This window comes from Gobio gobio, assembly GCF_949357685.1.
Source record: "Gobio gobio genome assembly, chromosome: 8".
In the NCBI taxonomy this organism is placed as follows: Eukaryota; Metazoa; Chordata; class Actinopteri; order Cypriniformes; family Gobionidae; genus Gobio; species Gobio gobio.
The window spans coordinates 39,300,815-39,324,705 of record NC_137114.1 but is presented as its reverse complement, the minus strand read 5'-3'; the positions used below and the strand labels follow the sequence as shown (position 1 = coordinate 39,324,705).

The 23,891-nt window shown below is 37.7% G+C and overlaps 4 protein-coding genes across 7 annotated transcripts; 2 read left to right on the top strand and 2 right to left on the bottom strand.

The window, feature by feature from the left end:
• The first annotated feature begins 645 nt into the window (after positions 1–645).
• On the top strand, positions 646–6,559 carry rab34a (RAB34, member RAS oncogene family a). Of its 4 annotated transcripts, none has more exons than XM_079823804.1 (12): positions 695–930; positions 1,246–1,303; positions 1,503–1,566; positions 1,660–1,751; positions 1,825–1,893; positions 2,293–2,394; positions 2,473–2,537; positions 2,710–2,761; positions 3,315–3,396; positions 5,293–5,383; positions 5,505–5,612; positions 5,875–6,559. In XM_079823804.1, exons 3-12 carry the CDS (start codon positions 1,513–1,515, stop codon positions 5,940–5,942), a joined length of 783 nt encoding a protein of 260 aa, XP_079679930.1. In that variant the 5' UTR covers positions 695–930; positions 1,246–1,303; positions 1,503–1,512; the 3' UTR covers positions 5,943–6,559. The 4 variants fall into 4 exon arrangements, with proteins under 4 accessions (XP_079679931.1, XP_079679930.1, XP_079679932.1 ...); XM_079823806.1 differs by having other exon boundaries at positions 750–930; positions 1,828–1,893; XM_079823805.1 differs by lacking the exon at positions 1,246–1,303 and having other exon boundaries at positions 646–930; positions 1,828–1,893.
• Positions 6,560–7,591: 1,032 nt separating this feature from the next.
• Positions 7,592–9,366, bottom strand: LOC307130190 (adenine phosphoribosyltransferase; the record flags this gene model as incomplete). The annotated part of the gene is given in 7 exon segments (XM_079823122.1): positions 7,592–7,718; positions 8,052–8,151; positions 8,572–8,686; positions 8,688–8,719; positions 8,955–9,048; positions 9,240–9,287; positions 9,289–9,366. Coding segments are annotated over 7 exon segments (594 nt in total).
• A 1,745-nt stretch (positions 9,367–11,111) lies between these two features.
• Positions 11,112–16,195, top strand: proca1 (protein interacting with cyclin A1). Its single transcript, XM_079823567.1, has 4 exons — positions 11,112–13,167; positions 13,266–13,398; positions 14,198–14,332; positions 14,437–16,195. Exons 1-4 carry the CDS (start codon positions 12,657–12,659, stop codon positions 15,911–15,913), a joined length of 2,256 nt encoding a protein of 751 aa, XP_079679693.1. The 5' UTR covers positions 11,112–12,656; the 3' UTR covers positions 15,914–16,195.
• A 508-nt stretch (positions 16,196–16,703) lies between these two features.
• On the bottom strand, positions 16,704–23,209 carry LOC307130189 (dehydrogenase/reductase SDR family member 11-like). Its single transcript, XM_079823121.1, has 7 exons — positions 22,977–23,209; positions 22,461–22,670; positions 19,982–20,076; positions 19,762–19,891; positions 18,916–19,008; positions 18,768–18,833; positions 16,704–18,541 (listed from the first exon to the last, which is right to left on the bottom strand). The coding sequence occupies exons 1-7, from the start codon at positions 23,106–23,108 to the stop codon at positions 18,500–18,502; spliced, it is 768 nt and encodes a 255-aa protein (XP_079679247.1). The 5' UTR covers positions 23,109–23,209; the 3' UTR covers positions 16,704–18,499.
• Between the last annotated feature and the right edge of the window lie 682 nt (positions 23,210–23,891).

Sequence of the window (23,891 nt, the reverse complement as noted above, 5' to 3'; positions counted from 1 at the left end):
AAACACACTTGTAGCCAATCAGCAGTAAGTGGCATTTCCACTAATAAGGGGAAGGTGCCTGTGTTGCATAGCATGTTTGTGAATTTGGGGTATTATTAAGATAGGGGTGTGATCCTTTTGGGTGGGGGTGTTTATTTTGGTGATTTCAAATATCAACAACTTATATTGATTTCGTTAATAACTTGACAGCACTTAAGCGTTTCTTAGAAATCACTACTACACCTTAAAAGTGTCTTTGGTGTTTCCATGGTTTCTACAAAATAAAATCAGGAATGAAATGGAGGTAACACGGACACGGCCTGTGTCCTGGTTAAAATCGCTTATTTCTCTGGATTTAAACATTCATGGTAGGATTATGTACGTAAGTAAACAAAATATAAGTTTGTTCTAGTGGTTTTTTTATATTTTAATCCAAAAACCGTACATATTGTGCCTTTACCATAACATGATTTATATTACACATAATACATATTATATTAACAACATGTCATACAAATCTATATTCATGCCATTTTGCAGCACGTGCGAGTTTAAGGCCTACCTTTAATAAAAACAGATGACCAAACCCGGTCATAACATGTATAATAGCATGTTAACCAAGGTAACAACCGTATTGTATCTGCCGTATAATACACCCTTGGGCTATAGGGGGCGTTTGCTATCCCTTTTTCCTGGTTTTGGAGGGGAGAGACCGGGGGATTGGAGGAGGCGAATCCATCTGTATGCAGTTCCCAGCGCTTCCGTCGGTCGGAGACGGAGTATCCTTCCGTTTTCTATAGAAACTTATAAACTATGCGCGATAGATGAATGTTTCTCTCCTTCCCGTTTCCTTTCGTTTTCATTTTTCTTTCCTTGTACTTTTATAAAACGCTCCAAACGTCATTGTCTCAGAAAGCGCCCCCTTTACAATCACAGAAATAACGTCCTGAGGTAAGAAGCACACGTTTGTTTGTTTGTTTGTTTGTTTGTAGCAACAGTGTTACGGAGCACAGATCGATTTTGGAAGGATGGAAAGAAGATGAAGCTATAATGAAGAATGTATCGTTTGTTCTTGAAATGTGACGTTTGAAATGTTTTATGAGTCATAAAACTCGTTATTAATTATCTACTACTATATTTAATACGTCTCATGTTATATGTTCTTAATATGATTAGCCCAAGTATGTAACTGTAGAAGGATTGCACCCAAAAGTAGATATCGCAAATAAGGCCAGTCACAAATTAATTGTTTTTCTTTGTTCTCAGATTTACTTTGGGATTAACGAAATACAGATTAGTGAGTCGTCGCCCCTATAGTGACCAAGTAGGCAACTATAAAACCAGTTCCTACGTATTCGTTGTTCACATTTACACATAAGGAACAAATATATGGCCTTGTTTTTTTCCTGCAAGTCTCCCTCTCTAGAGCCTCATCCTGAACATCCATTACTCATTCCTTCCTTAGTGGTGTGCATGTTACAAAATGCCACGCTGTGATTCATAACTTTGTGGTTCTCCTGCAGGAACATCACCATGAGTGTATTGCCCCCAGTACGAAAAGACCGCATAATTGGCCAGCTTCCTAAGGTACATGCTTTACACCCAATGAAATTCATCCATTGGCCCATTTCCTTTAGTCCTTTCTGAAGTAATAAGTGTTAATATTCACTCCTGTTGTAGTGCTTCAACAAAGGTGCTGCTTTGAACACAGAGAATGAATTCCACAGCAAGGTGAAGACGGCCTGTCAGCAGCAGAGGACAGGAACCGTGGGGTAAGATGTTATCTTTTGTTTTGTTGAAGAAGTGGTTTATGCAGCATTGGTTTATCCTGTGCTTTTTGTCCAGTAGGTTCAAAATCTCCAAGGTCATTGTAGTGGGGGATCTGGCAGTGGGGAAAACCTGTTTGATTAATAGGTGAGCAAAGTTGTAGAATTAACCGATTGTGTCAAAGCGGTCTGCTTGCTTTTTAGTTAGAGTTTGGCTGAACATAGTAATTGGCAGCACTTTACAATATGGTTTGTTAACATTAGTTAATGTATTAACTAACGTGAACTTAAAATGAGCAAAATACATGTATTATTATTGTTAATCTTTGCTAATACAGTCATTCATGTCAGTCACAGCGCATTAACTAATGTGAACAAATACAATGTTTGATTATAATAATGTATTAGTAAATGTTGAAATTAACATTAACTAAGATGAATAGATTCTGCAGAGGTATTGCTCATTAACTTAAGTAGATAACTAATGTTCATTAATGAAACCTTATTGTAAAGTGTTACCTAATCTTTTTAAACTTTTTTTCCTTAGATTTTGTAAAGATGCCTTTGACAAGAATTACAAGGCCACGATTGGTGTGGACTTTGAGATGGAGAGGTTTGAAGTTCTCGGGGTCCCCTTCAGTCTACAACTGTGAGTTTGACCTGATTTTTAGGACAGTCTAACTATTTCTGAACAGCAGCTATATGACTATATGTTTAAATTTTTCAGGTGGGACACTGCAGGACAGGAGAGATTTAAATGCATTGCCTCTACATACTACAGAGGAGCTCAGGGTAAGGAAAGGTTCACCAGAAAACAATATTAAATAATACATTCAAATAATATATAGTTTATATACATTTAATATATTATTTAATGTAACAATCTTAATAATAATAATGAATGAAAATGTTTCCTACTCCAAAATTTTGAGATACAACACATCTTCTTTCTTCCTGTTTCCAGCTGTAATCATAGTGTTTGATTTGACTGATGTGGCTTCACTGGAACATACAAGGTAATTTTTGTTGTTGTTGCAAAAATGCAGTTTTATTATAAATATTGATCCATGTGCATCAGTATATATATATTTTTTTTAAATCATAAGCTTTCATTAATGTATCACCCCCCTCGCAACAATATGTTCTGAGCAATAATCCCTCAAGTCAAGTCAAGTCACCTTTATTTATATAGGATTTTTCACAATACAGATTGTTTCAAAGCAGCTTCACAGTGATAACAGGAATATAATGCAACAAAGATTATTTCGGCTGCACAGCAGTCATTGTCCAGCTTAAGTAAGTTCAGCGATGAATCCCTCACCTCCAGCAATCTGTCACTCATGAGATCACAGCAATTAGCAAACGACCATGATCCATTCAATGCCCACAGGACAAAATCAAGTCCGCTTTACATTTTTCTAGTTCAAGATGCCATATCACTTGGATATACATTATAAATGAGAATAGACAATAGAGAAGTAAAGCTGATTGCAATTTCCGCCTCATGGAGACTTAAACAAATAATCTGCATGCTTCACACACATTGAAATGTTTCATCTTCTTCTAAAGGCAATGGCTGGAGGACGCAATGAAAGAGAATGATCCTACAAATGTATTACTTTTCTTGGTTGGCACAAAGAAAGATCTGAGTGTGAGTGACCATTTTAATTTTATATCAACATTATATTGTTTTATAATTCATTAATATAAAAAACATATAGTGCCCTCCACTAATATTGGAACCCTTAAAATGGAATGGAAAATAAATCTGCATTGTTTATACTTTTGATCTTTCAATCAAAAAATTAAAACAATTGAAAGTTGTGGGAAACTCACATTATGAAATAAATGTTTTTCTCGAAAACTTGTTGGCCACTAGCCTGACAAGCCAGACCCACATCAAGATGTTTGGTCTGGGAACACACCATTGACAGGGCTCAATCCGAGGGGCGGGATAAACGGTCGTCTTTAAAATTCCCTCGGAATTCCCTCAGAGCAACGAAGAAGGTGAAGCGGAGCTAGTTGATAGATTCAACTTTCGCTGTATCCGGTCGGCAAAACTCTGAACACATCTTCCTTTTTTAAGAATGACTTCAGTGCCGTTCTTTTCTCAAAGAAAAGCTTAACAAGTCTTCCAGAGTCGCTGCCAAAGCCGATTCGAAAGACCGCTGTTCGCCAGCTTCTTTGTTTACAAGTAGCACACAGAACAGCGACAACTCTGCCGTCATTATGTTAAGCCCGCCCACCGACTCAATACATGATGTGATTGGCCTGACCAGAGTTTGGTTTTTCCAGCTCACAAGCTAACAGAGATGGCAGACTACCCTGGCTGCAAATTACATTTGCAAATTACATCTACATCTAGATGGTGCGGCTTGGACATATCCTCAGTGATGAACCTAGGTTCATAGGGTGTTTCAGGTCTTCTTGATCATCAGACCCAACCAACCAGGGGTGATCAGTTTTGGATGAGCGAGGAGGATTTTTCTTGAAACCCTACCAAACAACTTGTGGTGAAGTAGGTGCTGTTTGATACATTTTTTAGGCTTTCTGACCCCACTCGTTGTTATGAATGATTAAGGGAATTTGGCCTTTGTGTTTCCTCATATTTATACTCCTGTGGAACAGGAAGTCATGACTGGACAATGTCATGCTCCTGGTCACCCTGGTGTGTTAAAATGGAAATATTAAAGGGAATATACTTCAAAGATATTTTGCTCATAAGAATTTCTAGGGGTGCCAACAATTGTGGCTACCATACATTGTAGAAAAACTTTTCATAATGTAAGTTTCCCCCCACTTTCAATTGTTTTACTTCAATGAAAGGTTAGAATTTTGTGAGTTTTTTGAACGAAAGATCAAAAGGTTAACAATGCAGATTTAAGCCACATCCACACGAAGCCTGAGCTTTCCCTATCCAATAATTTTTTCCCCCTCGTCTCAAGAAATATCTGCGTACACAAGAAACCTCTGAAACCGACTAAAAATGATGTAGTATACATGCCAGACCAGTATGTGGCGCTGTAATTCTACCACAAAAATACACTAAAAACGGAGAATAAATACTTACCAGATTGTGTTTTATTAACGCCTACCTACCCCAAACCTACACTTACAATAATGCAAATACAGTAATTAAATGATGCAATATTGATGTGCGTATGCCCAGTGGCCGTAGTTGTATCCCATCTAGTCTTTACCCGTGCGGGATGTGGTGTGAAGACATCACCGTTTTACAAAATATACAGATTGGCTGTACACACAAAAAAAGTTTCAGATTGATCCACTCTGGGACCCTGTTTCAAAAAATGCTGGTTTCAGGCTCCTAAAACACCGGATCCAACTGGACAAAACGCTGATACGATACGAAATTTTTACGTATACAGCTAAATGCGTCTCTTTCTTTGCTCATATTTACCAAGGGTGCCAATATTAGTGGAGGGCACTGTATTTATGGAGCCAAATATGTAACTTTTTTAAAATTAAGTTGGCCATGGATAATACAATATGTGTATATTTATGTCAAAGCATTGTGTCTTTCCTGCAGTCTCCTGCACAGTACACACTAATTGAGCAGGATGCCATTAAACTGGCAGATCAGATGAAAGCAGAATACTGGGCTTTGTCCGCTTTGTCTGGTGAGTTTTTAACTAGAGACATTACTAGTTTCAATTTTGCAGTTTTTACTGTATGCATTACAAAGTCATTAAATATTTGGGAAACCTTATTTTGTTTAATTACTGTTTTTTGTGACTGTAGGAGAGAATGTGAGAGAGTTTTTCTTCAGAGTGGCATCTTTAACATTTGAGGCCAATGTACTGGCAGAACTGGAGAAAAGTGGATCCAGACGTATTGGGGAAGTTGTTCGTAAGTACATTAAGGACATTATTATTATCCATGGAAATTGATTGCATCATGAAAAGTTGGCAATGACATTATTGGTTCCTTACCCGAGTGGCCTGAATTCATTACAGACTGTAATTTCAGAGGAAGAAAAAGTTATTACATTTCTATAAAAGTCTATGAAACAATGATTTTCTTTGGAACAACATGGACTGATGAATAGTACATATAATCGATATTGACTTTGCATTCAAATTAAACATGTAAACTTTTTTTATCCACACAGAAATCAACAGCAACTCAAATAACCTGTATGCAACTTCCAAGAAGAAACAGTCTAACTGTTGTCAGTAAAGACTGGCAGTGTAAAAATGCAAACGTTTGCACCAACATATAATGGTACCAAAGCAAAACATACATGCAAATGTACATGTACATACATAGGGAGAATATAAAAAGTGGGCTGGACAATATTTCAACCAAAGGTCTGTCCAGAGAGCAGTGTGGTTTATTATTCATATGGGTGGAACTGAATATCCGCTGGATAAAAGAAAACATTCCTTTGTAGGACAACTTGAGGTTTGCATTTTTTTTGTGGCAAAACGGTATTCGGTATTCCCAAGACTTCTATGCACAATTTATGCATAATTGTTATCAGTGATTATTATATTGTGTTAGTTACAAATACATTTTTGATTTCATTTTTGCTCAGTTTACAGTCAGCAGTGATTTTAAAAGGTACACAAGAGGATCATGCATGAGTTGCACAAAAAGCAATAAACAGTGATAATTGTATTGTTTTATATCCTGTTTATTAAAAGGGTAATTTGTCTTGAAGTTATATAGGAATTCCTTCTTCATATAGCTTCAAAATGAATTTTGCTGTAAAGACTTTATAAGTATTAGGCCATGTATACATAGTTTTTGTGATTTACATTGTTATTCTAAATAAAGTGCTTTTCCTTTTTCTTAAATGAGCTGTTTATTTATTTTTTAAACTCGCAATAAATAAGGTTGTTTTTTTCCCCCAAAAGTCCTAATATTAACAGTATCGTCATATTACAGGGTTTCTGCGGGTCTTAATTCACCCTTACAAAAATGAAAGCCTTTATTTAGGTCTTAAATCAGAGCAGAAAGTCTTAAATTTATTTAAATGTTGCATGCATGGCAAAAACTGAATATCTTCCTCAGTATGCCTGTCCCGTTTCCAATGCAAATATCTAAACATCTTTAAATCAAGACACATTTGCAAAGATACAAATGCAAAAGTCTTTAAAAATAAATTTAATGTTATGCTTTTGTTAATACAACTCAGTGTGTTTTAGTGAACATATTGACATTGTTTTCGCTTCAATTTATTCCTTACATTTTTGGTTGTTAAAAGGGACTTTAAAAGATCTTACATTTTTCTTCATAAAACTCCAAAAATCCTGTATTGATACTGTTTGATTAATGTTTCATTTACATTAAATGAATCATTGATTTTTACCATTTTTAAGTTGGTAATAAAGTTAGAAATCTGAGTTATAATCTGATAGTGACCTCTATTGGTAATTTTGTGTAACAACTACAGACGTCAGACTGTTTATGATGGCCAATAAGTGTGTAATGGATCAAATCCATTTAAAGGGATAGTTCATGCAATAATGAAAATTCTGTCATAATTTACTCACCCTCATGTTGTTCTAAACCTGCACAAGTTTAATTCTATATTTTGAAGAATGTTTGTAACTATACAGTAGACAGTAGCCATTGACTTCAATAGTAAGGGGGAAAAACCGTCAACTGTCTGGTTACCAAAATTCTTCCAAATATCTTCTTTTGTGTTCAACAAAAGAAAGAAACTCATACAGGTTTGGAATGTTTGGGTGAACTCTCCCTTTAAACATAGAAAGATCAGTCCTCCTCACACAATCCATACATCTCCACATACAAAACTGCATGTCACAACCTCTGAATTGTTTGCGTGAATGTCTATTTCCCTGTATTTAACCACTGACTTTTTAAAAAGACTCCAGGTATTGACTGTCCATCTGAGATTGCAGCTTATTTGGAATACAGTGGGAATATTTATAGTTTTCCTTTAGCCATTTTCCTCCCTCACTGTTTTCAATGGCCACAGCAGCAATGCTTACAAAGAACAGAGAAATAATAGCTCTCATTTCATCAAGTTAATCAAGACTACTGATAAGGGATTCCAGCTATTCAGCCTTTACACCCTCTCACAGAGAGCAGATGTCACAATTCTTTGTGTTGTATCTTACATGCAGCAACTAATGTAACAAGAATATCAATAAACTCTCACCAGTCGAACTTCAGTTACATTATTTATTTTGATAGTGTCCTAAAGGGGAGAATGGATATCAAATAAAGACAGAAAGGTTTTGGGTGGAGAGGGGCAGTGGATATGTTCATCATGTCTCAAAACGTTTCTTTGCTTTTATTGCATTAAGTGTTTTATACTTACCTACAACAGTAGCTCCTTGATTCTCCACCAGTTTGATAGCTGCTCTCATAGTTCCTCCAGTCTCAATCCACTGGTCTACTATAAGAACCTGTAAACCTAAAGTACATCATTACACAGCTCAGAATTTCCATTTTGCTGTGTTACTTGATGTCATTAATGGAAAAACACAGTTCTGTAGTCATTATGTAGTTGTAAAATAGGACCGCAGAGCTGAGCTTTCAAGACTAGATTATCAACTAGTCTTGAAAGTAGAGGTTCTTTATTGGCATTGGTTCAATGAAGAACCTTTAACATCCATGGGACCACTTAAGGTTCTTTATAGTGGAAAAAATGTTCTTTAAGTTATTAAAATGTTCTTCAAACTATAAGAAAAATGAAAACTTTTTTCGCTGAAAGATTCTTTGGGGAACTAAAAATGGTTCTTCCTTGGAATTGCATGCAAAAACCCCCATTTGGGATCTTAATTTTTAAGAGTGGCATTATAATGACACTATACGAGTTTATGTACATCAGTACCTGGCTTTAACACATCAACACGCACTTCCATGAGTTTCTCTCGTCCAGAGTAGTCGCTGTAGTCCTGAGTGCAAGTTTCAACACATAAGTGTCCTGCTTTTCGATTGGCCAAAAAATCCTTTTCCCAAAGTCATGGCCACAGCTGACCCTGAAATGGGAGGAGAAAGTAAAAATAAAACTAATCTATTTTTTCAGTTATATTCATCTCAAACTAGTGATTGGCTATATACATTATACTAAGCCAGGCTTTCCAGATGGGTCGTGAAGTATGTCCCACTCTATATTTAGCCTATTTGCCCAGGAGTTATATTTACTCTTCCTACAAAATGTGAACTGAGCTAAAAATATACCCCACACAAGCTACAAAAGAGAAAGTTTTATACCGAGGATGAAGCCCATGGCATCTATTCCAGCCACTAGGTCAATAGTCTCATTCTGGAATGGTTTGAGAAGATCTTTTACACAATCTGACAGTGCCTGGATCAGTCAGGAGTAACAGAAAACAGAGATCAGAGACTTTAAACTAGAAAGCCCATGGTTGTCAATCACATTCTAGCAATGCTTTACCTTCCAGACTTCAAGATACAGTTTCAAAGCTAGGTTATTTAATAAAGTATAGCCTACATTGTACACTATATGTTTTGCATGTAACAGGAGCAATTGTTTACCTGTGAATTGCAATAGAGTCTTGATGGATCAAGCCATGCAAACTTTGTTTGGCCCCTTTGTGTTTGGTGCCATAAGAGACAAGTACCAGCCGCATTCTCTCTTTTGGGGAACTGCTAAAACATCCATTCTGGAAGGACCACTACACTTCTGAAAACTCACCCTGGTAACAGCATGTAGGCTATTTGGGGTCATGTTCAATTAGTCTAAAGGGGGCGTTTGCATGTATGTCTCTTCCAGAGTAATCCATTAGCTACAAAACCAGATTCATTTAGGCACTGGACAGTGTTTGTTGTTTATTTACTCCGTTTAATAGGCCTATATAGATTATAAAGACATTCACCATTTTAGTAGCCCAATAATAAGGTGAATTAATTCACCTACCCCACCCCGTGTGACTGACGCATATAATTATGATATCAATCCGCAGTAGGCCTATCACTTGTACACCGGAGTGCTAGGCATATGAAGAAGAAATAAAATCCCTCCGCGATTTAAGCCGAGATCCTAAAATGCAAATTTAGCAAAAATATGACATCCAGAAAGAGTGAGGATCGCCCGATATAAGCAATATAATATGATATAAGTTAACAACAAGGCATCAGACAATAGTTCTTCTTGCAAAACAAAGACGTGAAGTAGTTCTTCAACAGTGGAAAGTCCGTCATGAAATTTGTAGGAGTGAAGATAAGCACTGTGGGATATACTGGCTTACAAATATCAATGAATTATTATTCACAAAAGCAGGCCTATTTAATGGGACTTTTTTGTAACAGCCTTCCTTTTTATTTTGTATAGGTTTCCCCTTAATTTATTGACTGGTGTAACAGCAGTGTCGCCATTGTTGTTATAATGTGCATTTTTTGGGAAAGCTAAAACATCAACATCGAATTCAATATTATTATTTTTTTTTTTTTGTTCATTTCCAACATACGACATCTAGGCTATCTAAGAAACTCGGCTTGTCTATAAATTCTCTTGTGTAAATGTAAAGTGTTTGAAAAAGGGCAATGAACTTATTACCTACAAGATTTAACGTTTTCGATATTGGTGGGTTGTTTAAAACCAGTGAAAACCCATAAGAAATAGCCTATAATCAGACGGCTTTAAGCATCTTGTGAAAGGTGCCAGGGGCCGCTTTATTCCGATGAATTGAACCTCATTTTGCAGGACTACATCCACACAATCCACAAAAGATCGAAATTGCGATGCTTATGGACTATTTCATGCAATTGATTCTTATTGTCTTTAAACGATTTTCTGCAGAGATTTCTCATGTCCTCCTGATTAAGCAGTGGTCGAATTGATTTCATATAGGCCTATATTTCATACTTGAACCGGCATATTTTTTAGATTTATGCTCCAAGAACGGAGAGAAATGTGCAACTGTATCATAAACATTTAAAGAAAAGGTGTCGTTTCTAAATTGCACAGTGAGTTTTGATGAAATCGCAAATCGTCAGCTATGTGAAACACGCAGTGATTAATATCCTGGCAAAAGTTTTTAATGAGCATTAAATTAATAATACTACATTGTGCGGATTTCCCAACAACGTCGCATGTTCGCCTCTGGTGATTTTACATCATTTGTTTCCACCCCCACCAATCCGATTTCCTTGCCAAAGCCCACTGTTGGGCTCAGTGGGGGCTTTTTGAAAGCCGACCATAAATATTTTGCATTGGACTTGCACATACCAAATTCCTCATTTTGTCAATGATTTTCTTAGTTCGTTGTTACAACCTCTTTCAATAATGTTCTACCTAATTAGCTATAGACTAATAAAACATTTCTCCAAAAAATGTAATCTCATTGCCTAGAGAATTTTAATCTTATCTTTGTTTTTTCTTTTCCTTTTCTTTTCTTTTTTAAATGAACAAAGACAGCACTGGAAAACTAAATATTGAATTGCTTTATCGCAGCAGCCGTGTATAATTGCAAATATATCTGCGTATGGACAAACGTGCATTCTCTTCTAAAATGACTCTTTCTTTCACTTTGCTGGCGCCTGCGACTGTTAAAGTCCCAAAGTTAAGATCCATGTAACCATAGGAAAAGACTGACTGATGTTCAGTAACTGCATGGAGATCTTCATTGGTCTGCATTGAAAAAGCCCACTGTTCCAAATTAGGTCACTACCCATTCCTTTTGTGAAACTAGAATGCCCAATCTCGTTGGGTCGGAAGAATCACCCCATCTCTTGTTACTATGGAAAGCGCCAAAGGAACCTCCTCCTTGCTGCGTCACCAAAGTAAATCTCGAGGTGTGGGGAGAGATGGGGTTACTTGCGGTCAAAGCACAGATATCCATTACACCCTACATTCATTGGGATTACATATTACGATGCTCGTCAACACAAAAAACGGGTTAATTAAAAAAGCATTAAAAATATTTTTGCATTTAATTTAAAAATAGGATATGCACAATTGCATATGTAAATGTGATGTGAAGTTGGTGGCTCTGTTATGTATTCAATGAGTTTTAGGAGGTCAAAAATTATTTTAATAGGCTATTTATTCTGTCAATATGTTTAAATGTTTCCGCGCCTATAGTACACTCAATTATCTATCTATCTATCTATCTATCTATCTATCTATCTATCTATCTATCTATCTATCTATCTATCTATCTATCTATCTATCTATCTATCTATCTATCTATCTATCTATCTATCTATCTATCTATCTATCTATCTATCTATCTATCTATCTATCTATCTATCTAATGCATGTATGAATATATGTTGTGTTTACAGTAGGATATATATATATATACACGCTGTGTTTAGAGTAGGATATACTAATATATAGGCCTATAGCATACTGTAAAAACAACAAATACAGTATATAGACTGTATATATAGCCTATTATTCTGTAAACACAACATCCTGAGTCTTGTTTGGAATTTCTTTGTAGAATTCATGTCTAAATTTCCTTTAAATGCTTGTAATTCTTATGTTTTGTGTATTGTTTTATGCTTGCAATTGAAATGTTAGCTTTCTGTTGTCCTAAGATAACACAAAACGTGCATGGTTTCAACAAAGCATCGACTTGCTTTAAAAAGAAACACCTTTTTGATTGTTCCTTTTTTGCTTTGCAACATTTCCCTCTCGCAAATAAGAGAAACACGAATTTGCCTTTTGCAAATATAAAAGGTTTTTGCATAAAAAAAATGGGTCAATCATTGAACATCGTTCACTTGCCACAGAGAGGAAAGGAGGAGGAAACAGATGCACACAGTGTAGGCTATTCAAGTTCATTGGAGGAGGAAAGGGTTAATTAAATGACAGACCCCTCCCATTATTGACGGGCAATATATTAATACCCACGGCAGACTGTGAAAGAAGCCGGTACTCGCCGAACAAGGAGAGGCTGCGGTGCTGTCTGAGACTCCGTGGTGCTGAAAGTGCCGCCCGCCGCGATGTGGTCCGTGTTTTTCGTGTTTCTGTCTTATCTAGACAGGAACTTTGTTAAAGGCGAGTTCTTAAGCCAAGCTTTAGATGCCGAGAAAGAGAGCAAAGAGCTCTTTTACATGCTCAACAACACTCTTTGCGCCAAAAGTTCAGTTGTAGGAGAGTATCACCTCCATCAGGTGACCGATGGAGCGGAAGAGGTTCGCTCTGTGCATGACTCTGAGGGCCGCCTGGTCGACTGCTCTGTGATCCAAAACGAAATGCAAGTCAAATCCTTCATGCATGTTTGCAGACTCGGTCTAAGAAACCAACTGGGCTCTGGTTTGAAGATGAGCTTGACGGGGGTGTCCGAGGCGAAGGCGAACTGTAACAAGTTGAAATCAAAAGGTGACAGAAACGTGATCGCGAAAGCAAAACAAGAGCCGAACAACAAAAAGACGCGAACCAAGCGAGGCTTCACTTATCCCGGGACACTTTGGTGCGGCGCAGGAAACATCGCAGATCATTATGATCAGTTAGGTGAGTTGATTTTAATTCACTTACTCGAGTATTAATTTCAATTTCTTTTTGACTGTAGCAGGTGTTTTTGTAATAGTGCATGTGATTTCCCACCCCAGGCGAATTCGAGGAGACCGACAAATGTTGCCGCGTTCACGATCACTGCCCATACATCATCCATGCATTCTCCTCCAACTATGGATACACCAACTTTAAATGGCACTCCCTCAGCCACTGCGACTGCGACAATGCGTACGTTTATTCTGGTTCATATATGCAAGTTTGATGGCTGACAGGACGGTCCTGCAGCATGCATGATAGCCTATACTTCATTAAAAAATAGCCTACTTTATACATAAAAAAAGTCTTACTATTGCCTACATTATGTTTTTATGGCACCATATTAATTGAGACAGTATTTAATGGTAAGGCTAAAAGGTGGGGGGAAAAACACTTACGCAAAAACTATAATTTTTTAAAATAAAATCTTGATGATATTACTACCTACAGTGAAAGAAATGTTAAGGTAAAATGTGCTTAAAAATGTTAAAGCAGTTTAAACCGCAAATAAGTTCAATTAACTTAATGGGATAGTCCACCCAAAATGTTTTATTCTGTCATCATTTACTCACCCTCAAGTTGTTCTAAAGCTACATTTTATTTATTCTAAAAAATAATATTTTGAAGAATATGTGTAACCAAACAGTTCACAGCGATGGGGTCCATCAACTGTTTGGCAGCCGACTTTCTTCAAAATATCTTCTTTTGTGTTCAGCAATTCAGAAATAAATTCATACCAGTTTGGAACAAATCGTGGGTGAGTAAATGATGACAATTTTCATTTTTGGGTGAACCATCTCTTTAATATTATTCAATGTCAAAAATCTATATTACAATCAACACATTATACATTACTGTACACCAGCAAAACTTTAAGATAGAAACCAGATGCTTTTTGCATGTTTTTGTTTCAACTGATGTGAGATTTAAATCGGCATTATCTTTGTGAAAATGCTCAAAAATCATCTCCATATTTATGTGTTTCTTACAGCTTAAAGGAATGCCTGAGACTTGTAAATGACACTTCATCCCGGGTGGTCGGACAGGCCTTTTTTAACGTGATCGAAGTGCCTTGCTTTGAGTTTTCATTTGAAGAACAGTGTGTTGAGCGTCATTGGTATGGGGCGTAAGTATCAAATTCTATGGAATTTCCTAAATTCTTCTTTATGCTCCGGTGTATTCTACAGTAGCCTAATTAATGCAGTTTTTACTCTTTTCTCCATCATAAAGGTGTAAAAAGTATGACAGAGTGCCCGTTGCAGTGATTAAAGAATCAATCGCTTATGATTTCGGGGGGATTGATGTCATTGACGTATTGACAATCGCTCCTCCTAAGGAGAAACAGTCAGACAAAGAAAAGCAGAACAAGACTGAAAGTACAACACAGTCGACATTCTCTGAATCAAAGACCGCTGCTCCTGAGGAGCCCTCGCTTACAAATGTGGTGACCGCTGCAGAGGATTTCATCAAAGTCCTCGCCACGGTCTCCACCTCGCAAAGCTCGTCCACAGACACGGGTAAAGGAGAAACTCAGACGTCAGAGAAGAAGCGGAAGAAAAATTCCGGCAAAAAGAAAAAAGAGAACAAGAAGAAATTAGGGAAGGGTAAAGGCAGGAAGAAGAATAAAAAACTTGATGCCGTGTTAAAGGTCGATGAAGGAATGCCGCCGACCGGTCAAACAGAAGAGGTCATGGGTAAGAACAACTTTGCGGAGGAATCGGCGAAGATGAATCGGTTTAAAGAAAACAATTTCATAAACACTGAGCTAGACTCTGTAGGAAACGGGCTGCTTTCTAATAAGATGATGAGAGATGATCCTCAGAGGACAATGAATGAGAATCAGGATGTTGCTAGCATTACCACTTCAACAGACACAGATAAAGAGCCAGAGATTCTAGAGCACAGACAAGCAAACGACACAGACTTAGCCTCTTCCTCACCTACAGCTCGCATTACTCTAGCTGTCCGTGATAAGACCGGAGCGAAGCTCAGACAAAGAGGCGGGAAGAAAAAGCAAAGAAAAAACAATCCTTCTACAGAAGTCGCCCAACCTCATTTCAAGAAAGAAACGTTCTCAACAAGTCCGACCGAAGGCGTCAGCCTGGCAACGCCAACAACCGGAAGTCCCACTGTAAGAGAGGAGGTGATGCAAAGTACACCGTACACGGAAGAAAAGGGACCTGTCGTCACCACACAAAAAACAGCTATTGTTAGAACCAGAAGGCCAAGTTCGAGGCAGAGAGAAGGAAGAAAAAGAATGAGGAAAATCAATGCTTCCTCTACAGACGAATCCCCTCATGTTATCAGCTCTCAGGTTCCTCAATCGTTCACAAGTTCTGCAACTGTCATGCTAGAGAGACTTGGGGTGGACGGACTTGAAAACCCAACGGAAAGCTTCACATCATCAACGAAAAACGGACAACAAAGTTTGAAGGGCACCAAGGAAAGAAGGAACAAAGGTAGGCGTGTAATCAAAATCTGCTATGAAGCCGTTTTGCCCGACGTCACAGACACAACACCCCTCCCCACTCTGGACGAAAAGGACACTGCGTTTCAGCTGAAGGATCCTGAGATAAATACAGCGTCAATGTTTCCCCTTCTACAGACTAACACTCCAGCCATGGCAACCCGCAGACCTAGGAACACCAAAATGAAGAGAAGGGAGCGAGGAAACCGAGAAAAGCGTGGAAAATTTAAGAGGGAGTGAAATTCAATAAGCTCCACATGGCGTGACCTTATCTTCTAGGCTGCCACATGATATGTTTTAATAAGCAGCATGTTTTTACCTACTCTGTTTTTATAGCCTCATTGATGGTAGACTGAGAGATCAGATCAATTTTTATAAAGCATGTGTTTCTCGACATGATTGCTGAATAAAGTAAATAAGAGCACTGGTGGTTCTCATATATCGTTGTTTAAGAAAACATTCCTCTGCTACACACTATGGGTTTTGTTTTTAATAAACAATGTACTTTGTGTACTTCCAGGTAACCTGATTATTTACAGTATTTGCCCTCCTGTACCAAAAAAACCAAGCAGTGCATTTATGATATTGCATTTGTTCTAGCGCAGACTTTGTCCTCCCTAGGCCTTTGCCAGTGGACTTAAGCAGAAAGGGTCACATTCTTCTCAAAGGATAATCTGGTTTAGGTGCCTCACCCACCCTTCGACTTGAAATGAGTATTGTAAGACTGGACTCAAATCTCCCATCAGCTGACCCTCACATGCTCTTGTTGGAAAGTGTGGGCTTTGCAGAATCGCATTCGGAAGCATGCAGGGGAAGATGTACGTGATTTAAGCCAGTGTTACAATAATTATTACATAGAGGTTTATGTTCAATCAAGGTGTGATTTATGGGGTTCGGGGGATCTGACCTCCTACTTGTGTTCTTGAAAATATATGACCACAAAAGTTGGTCAATGTGCATATATATATATATAATGAAAATGCTACATTTTAGTTGGTTACATGGTTAAAGAGAGCCAAATGCAGGATTTCCATTATTCAAATGAGGGACCGCCCACATTTATTCATATTATGGCATGAGCAGAACATCACACCATTTTGCATCACACCAACTTCCTCCTCCGTGACCTTGCTGTACTCAGCAGTTTCAGAAGGAGCACACGAAAACAATGTGGAGTCTCATACCAGCTCCCTGGTTCCCAGACATGGAAAAATAATCCAGCATTCAGAGGGTGTAGGCATTATGAAATAATATACATTCCAAAAACAGTACAATAGTATCACTTACAAAGCATAAAAGACAATTCATGACTGATTCCACGGCGTTTCGTGCTGTTGCGGTCATGGAAATGGGGTTAAGAGGGCGGGACGTGTTCCCATGAGAACAAGAGGCTTTTGCTGAGTAACTGCATGTTCTGTCCACACGCTGAGACGAGACAGGTCGTCTAAAGACAGAACTAGAATGAATGTGATGGAGGGGTCAATAGTATGAAAAGTGGCTTTTTGGTTTAAAGCAAAAAACCAAAAAGTGTTTTTTTGGTTTTCTTTGTAATGTGCTTTACGTTTTTAATACTTAATGGCAAAACAATGAGCACTTCATGCTTCCCTCACAGCCTTAACACACACACACTCAAGACTGAACGTTTCTGGTTGCTAGGTAATTTTCCTTGAGATGCCAATCATGCATGAGGAAACATCGGACCAAGAGCAACAACAGAGTCTTAAAATTGATGCAAGAGCCAACATCAGTTGAATGATTGCAATTTTCATCAAGCAACATTTGTTTTTATACCTTTCTTTGCTATACTACTCAACTGTTTTTGAAGGGAAACAAGGTGTCAGACTTTCACTAACCTCTACTATATTCAACAAGTTAAATCATTTATTAAGGTTTTGTTTTCAGCTCTTGGCGCGATAAACGTTGGCAGTACTTTCAGTGTTTTAACAGCTGTCACGCTTGATTTCAGAGAAAAGCAGAAATACCAAGAAAGAGGAAAGAGCTTCTTCACACACACACACTTTACGAATCAAATTACAATTCATTGTAAAGTGAAAACCAGGTCTAGTCATGGATATAATAGCTTTTCAATGTCTCATTTACTCACTCTCATGTAGTTCCAACTCATATGGTTTTCTTTACCCATAAAACAGAGGTAAATGTTTGAAAAATATATTTGCCATTCTTTTCCATTTTATGAATGAAGGGCTAGGGATGCTCTAAAAAAAAACATAAAAAATATCATAACATCATAAATGTATCATAAAAGACTGCACAAGTCTTCAGAAGTGAATGCAAATTTTTTAAAGATTTATTTTTCATCAATTCATTCATTTGTTCACTTGTAAATGTTTCTCACTATGTAAAACTAAACAGATCTTACTTATTCTGCAAGAATTTTCATTCTTAAAAAATGCACTTTTGTAAGTCAATACCTTACAAGCCGATGATGCAATGTGACCCTGCAATGCTGAGCTGTAAATTCAGAGCTAAATTACATTTTGCGAAAAAGCGTCAGCACTGGTTCTTTCTTTGTCCTGTAAATGTTCATCAATATGTCAAGCAAAATAAATGACACTGATTCTGCAATTTGCAAGACTGATAATTGTTTAAAGATTGAATTAAAACAGAACCGACTGTATTTAGTTTCTAAAATTGTAGTCTTCCGAGCAACATTTTCAATAGTAAATGTACATGTATTGGTAAATAAAATAGTAAAATAAACTATAATTATACAACATTTTACTTCAAGGTGAGGAAGATCAGTGTTTTGTACTTGATTATTGCAACAAGGTGTCAGGGACGCTTGATCCTGTTCATCCGTTCACGTTACATCAACAGCTCAACGTGCGTTATCTCAATGTCACCAATCTACACACAGAGAGAAAGAAAAGAAAATCAGCTATTAAATAAAGATTTTACCTGGGACATTTCCTACTGTTGCTACTTGATTCTGTATCAGCATAAAGAACAGATTTAACTCTTCTCAATTTTGTCACATGAGGCTCGTTTCATTCCCAAAATATCTTTTTCATCTCATTATCAGAAAATTGTGTCAGAAGACATTAACTGCAAAATAGTGATGGATGATTCTTACTTGGACGTGAGGAGGAGCACTTAGGACATACACCACTGCGTTGGTTATATCAGCTGCTATCAGGCACTGTAAATATGGTATTTAAGTATTTAAACTTGTAAATGATGACCTACAACAGGTGTAGAAAGGAATGAGAATTTGTCTATACCTTTCCAGTTTCGTACGTAGCAACAGCTTTTTCTGGGTTTTCACTAAAGAGCCGGTAGGCAAATTGAGTCTCCACTAAACCAGGAGATATACACTGTTAAAGAAAGAGCAATCTTAGTGCCAACAAGTACTAATCATATTACTGTATTATATTAACCGTCCTTCGGATGAGACATTAAACCAAGGTCCTGACTCTCTGTGGTCATTAAAAATTCCAGGATGTCCTTCGATAAAGAGTAGGGGGTGTAACCCCGGCATCCTGGCCAAAAATTGGCCCATTGGCCCCTGTCTATCATGGCCTCCTAATCATCCCCATATATATATAATATATATATAAAATATATATATATATATATATATATATATATATATATATATATATATATATATATATATATATATATATATATATATATATATATATATATATATATATATATATATAAAATATATATAAAATATATATAAAATATATATAAAATATATATATATATATATATATATATATATATATATATATATATATATATATATATATATATATATATATATATATATATATATATATATATATATATATATATATATATATATATATATATATATATATATATAAAATATATATACGATTGGCTTCATCACTCGGTCTCCTCTCCAGCAATCAGCTGGTGTGTGGTGGGCGTTCTGGCGCAATATGGCTGCCGTCGCATCCTCCAGGTGGATGCTGCACATTGGTGGTGGTTAAGGAGATTCCCCCCTTCTATATGTAGAGCGTGTTGAGTGCCAAGAAAAGAGCTATATAAATGTAACAAATTATATTACATAAATAATCTGAAACAGCTCTTACTGTGGCACGTATGTGAGTTTTGGCCTCGCGCAACTCTTGCCGGAGACCTTCGGTGAGAGCAGTCACAGCGTATTTGCTGGCAGTGTAGAAGTGTGCATCAGCGTTGTTGATAACTCGGTGTCCACAAATACTAAAACACATATTTTAAGATACTGAATTTCATGGTGCCTAGACATAAACAAGAAAATGCATAAAAAGGTGGACTAAAATTTTACTGTACCTGTTAATATTAATGAAATGACCATCATCGACTTTTCTTTCTTTCATGGACTGGTACGCCTCACGGGTGCACACTGACAGGCCGATGACATTGACCTGAAAAATATTTGTTGAGATGACTAACATCACATGCACATTCTTAAAATGCCATTGATTACTCACCCTCATGTTCGTTCATCTTAGCAACAATAATATCTTTATTTGTGATGAAATTAGAGAGCAATTTAATGACCACTTTCAATGCCCAGAAAGGTAGTAAAGACATCGTTAAAATAGTCCATGTGACTCCAGTGGTTCAACCTTAATTTTTTCAAGCAACGAGGATACATTTTCGTGTGCAAAAAACATACAACAATAACGACTTTATTCAACAACGCTGTCTTACGCTGTTGACGTAGTGTAAACAATCCAACGCTTCAGAATTCTACATCAGAACGCCAGCTTACCATTGGCCCGCCACTGTTCACATGAGCACCATGACGAAGCGGCAACCTCCCGCAGTTTCTCTTGAAGCCAATACAGAAGTGACTTAAACGGCAATTCATAAACTGGCCACTAGGCTCCAGAAGGGAGCAGAATCTCATTGAGCCCCATGTTAAAATGCCCAACTTTACAGCAGAATAAAACATGTTTACAGCCTGGTACAAATTGTGGTTTTGGTCTATACGGCTAATTTTGCCCTTCATGACAACTGTGAGTTGGGGTCAATTTTTTTATAACTCATTAGTTTACATTATATAAAGCTTTAAAGTCCTGCATAATTAAAGTCCCGCCTCTTTGCCGATTTTCTATTATCCAGGAGTGACGCGCGATGACGCGCTAACAAGTTGGCAACGGCCAGCTCGTCCCTACTTTGCGCTTCAAAACGGCTCTTCAGAATCCTATGGGTGACGTCACGGACACTACGTCCATATTTTTGAACAGTCTATTACCATGACGCATGCGTGTGATGCTGACACAGCTAGCCAATGGTGAGCAAGGGGGACACACCCAGAAAGCGTACCTTCCATAGGGGCAGCCATTGCTAACCAAGCCATCACCTGCTGTTAGCATTCCATTGACTCCCATTCATTTTGGTGTCACTTTGACCGCGAATAACTTTACATCTGAGGTGTTTAAAGACTCCATTTGTCCACTGTTTATTTGTAAAGAAACACGACAATGTATACAAGGCTCCATTACCTTGTATCTTACACTATCGCCCAGTAGAAGACGTTTTTGTATAAATAGGCTAACGATTGCGTCATAACCACACAACTCTGTCACATAGTAGAGAACTTACCGTATGGACGGGAGGAGAAGCTCACAGGCAATCTTTTACTGTCTATGAGGCAATCGGGGGGACGTGGAGGCATAAAGTCCGATAAAGCAACATGACATCATGACTTTGCGTAAACATACACACCACTTTCTAAAGCCAAATGGCGTGTTCTCTGTATGCATTTTGAGCTATCCGCGTGTATGTCTACGCCGTGTGATGTTGCGTGTATGTGTAGGCCCAAAACGAACCATCATCTCCGCGTGTATGTCTACGCCGTGTGATTCCGCGTGATTGTAAATGGATTTATAAACATAATAAATTATGTTTTTTTGAAAATGTAAAAATGCAGAATGTTTCTTGTGATGGGTAGGTTTAGGGGTAGGGGCAGAGTAGGGGGATAGAATGAAACGGCGTTGATAAACACACTAAAAAGCGATTATGCGTCTTGATAGCACGCCAAAATGGCATTGCGAATTGGCGTGTCATACATACGCAATTTTATGAGATCAGTCTGGATAAAGTCAAGGGAGAAGCATGGGGAGAAGCCCATAGAGAGCCAAAAGCAACGGGACAAAATATTTCAACAACGTGATTCAGATTTCACTTTGCACAACTACTAGAAGACGTACAACTGTCAGACAGGTTGCTCACGTCACATCTACGTCGTCAAGCTCAGTCTGAGCTGAGGCTGCGCAGTACATCAGCCATCAGGAAGTGAGTGCTTCTAATTGACTTCACTTTTCCCCGTAGAAGCCTATGGGGTCACTGTGTCCATTTCTTTTACTGTCTATGATGGTGAGCTGCCGTTCTGCCATAGAACGCGGAAGAGTTGCACTGTTTACACGACATCAACAGCATAAGAGTCTGACACAGATGAGAAGAAATTGTTAAATAAAGTTGATATTTTTGTTTGGTTCTTGCGCACAAAATATATTCTCGTCGCTTCATAAAACCACTGGAGTCACATGGATGATTTTAACATTTCTGTTAAAATTCTGGGCCTTGATAGTGTTAATTACATCGCTGTCTATGGAGGGGGCAGAGAGCTCTTCGGTTTTCATAAAAAATATCTTCATTTGTGCTCAGAAAATGAAGGTCTAATGGGTTTGGAACTACCTGAGGGTGAGTAATTATTAATGACTGAATTTTCACTTTTGGGTGAACTAACAATTTCATGTTGTCAGAACAGAAATACATATTTATTCAGTGATTTACGTACATCCATCATGGTCCTCCAGCCACTGGTTTTGCCACTCAATAGAGGCTCTGGGAGAGCCAACCCAGCATTATTAATGCACACGTCGATGCCCTGGTGTTGAACTTTGATCCAGGAGAACATGGATAACACTTCGTCTTCTACAGACAGGTCACATTTATACGGGAACAAAGTGCCGCTGAATCCACTACTGACACATTCTGCTGCCAATGTCTGCAAAAGGAAACGTTTATTTATTTTTCTATTTATTTATAGCCTATTTCATCAAGGCTTTAAAGCTCAAAACCATTATTACTGCTGTTGTTCCATACTATTTTGACAGAATACAATAGGCTATACATTGCATTGTTCTTATTGAACAGAGTGAGTGAGTTGCCAATAGCCTACTGGTAGAAATTATATCAATGTATATCAATATATCAAGACTCTCTTCACTACCTTCAATTTCCACACGATGCCGTTTACTTCTCGTCAGCAAATCAATGCAAACTTGTATTCCTCATATATCTGTATAATTACCTCGATTTGCTTCACGTTTCTGGCACACCCGACCACCTTCATGCCATGCTGCACAAGAGACTTTGCGATCGCAGCTCCGATCCCCACCGAAGCTCCAGTGACGAGCACAACCCTGCCTTTCCAGCGATCCATGTTACAAGTTCACAAAACTCTCACAGAAGAGCTGCGGGCAGCTTGCAGGTCCTCACTGCAACCCCTTATGTAAACGAACACTCCCTGAGAATCTAGCCAATAGCAATGCACTTCCGATTCTACTATAATTGCGAATAGAATAGGCTAATGCAACGACCCCACGATATTGCAATTGTAAAAGGAAAAACTAATACTAGCAAATACAATCAAGGCAATATCAAAGTGATCAACACACTGTTCAAATGTGCTGCTGCTGCTGTCTGGGAATGAATTAAATTGGAAGTTACACTCCAATATTAGGGAAATATTCATGATGCATGACAGCAAAATTAATTTAGCTGCAAACAACTTGGGATAGTTCAGCCAAAAATGAATATTCTGTAATTAAACGGATAGTTCGCCGTAAAATGAAAAATGCCCCATGATTTACTCACCCTCAAGCCATCAGGTGTATATGACATTCTTCTTTAAGACGAATACAATCGGAGTTATATTAAAAAATGCCCTTGCTCTTCCAAGCCTTATAATGGCAGTGAATGGAGGATGAGATTTTGAAGCCCAAAAAACCACATCCATCATAAACGTAGACTAATCCATATGGCTCGGGGGGTTAATAAAGGCCTTCTAAAACAAAGTGATACATTTGTGTAAATTGAAAAGAAAAAAAGAGTGTATTGTGAAAAATATCCATATTTAAAACTTTATAAACTATAATAACTTCCAACAGATGGCCGTACGCGAGCGACCCTTGACCTGATGCACAACATATTGACGAACACGGAA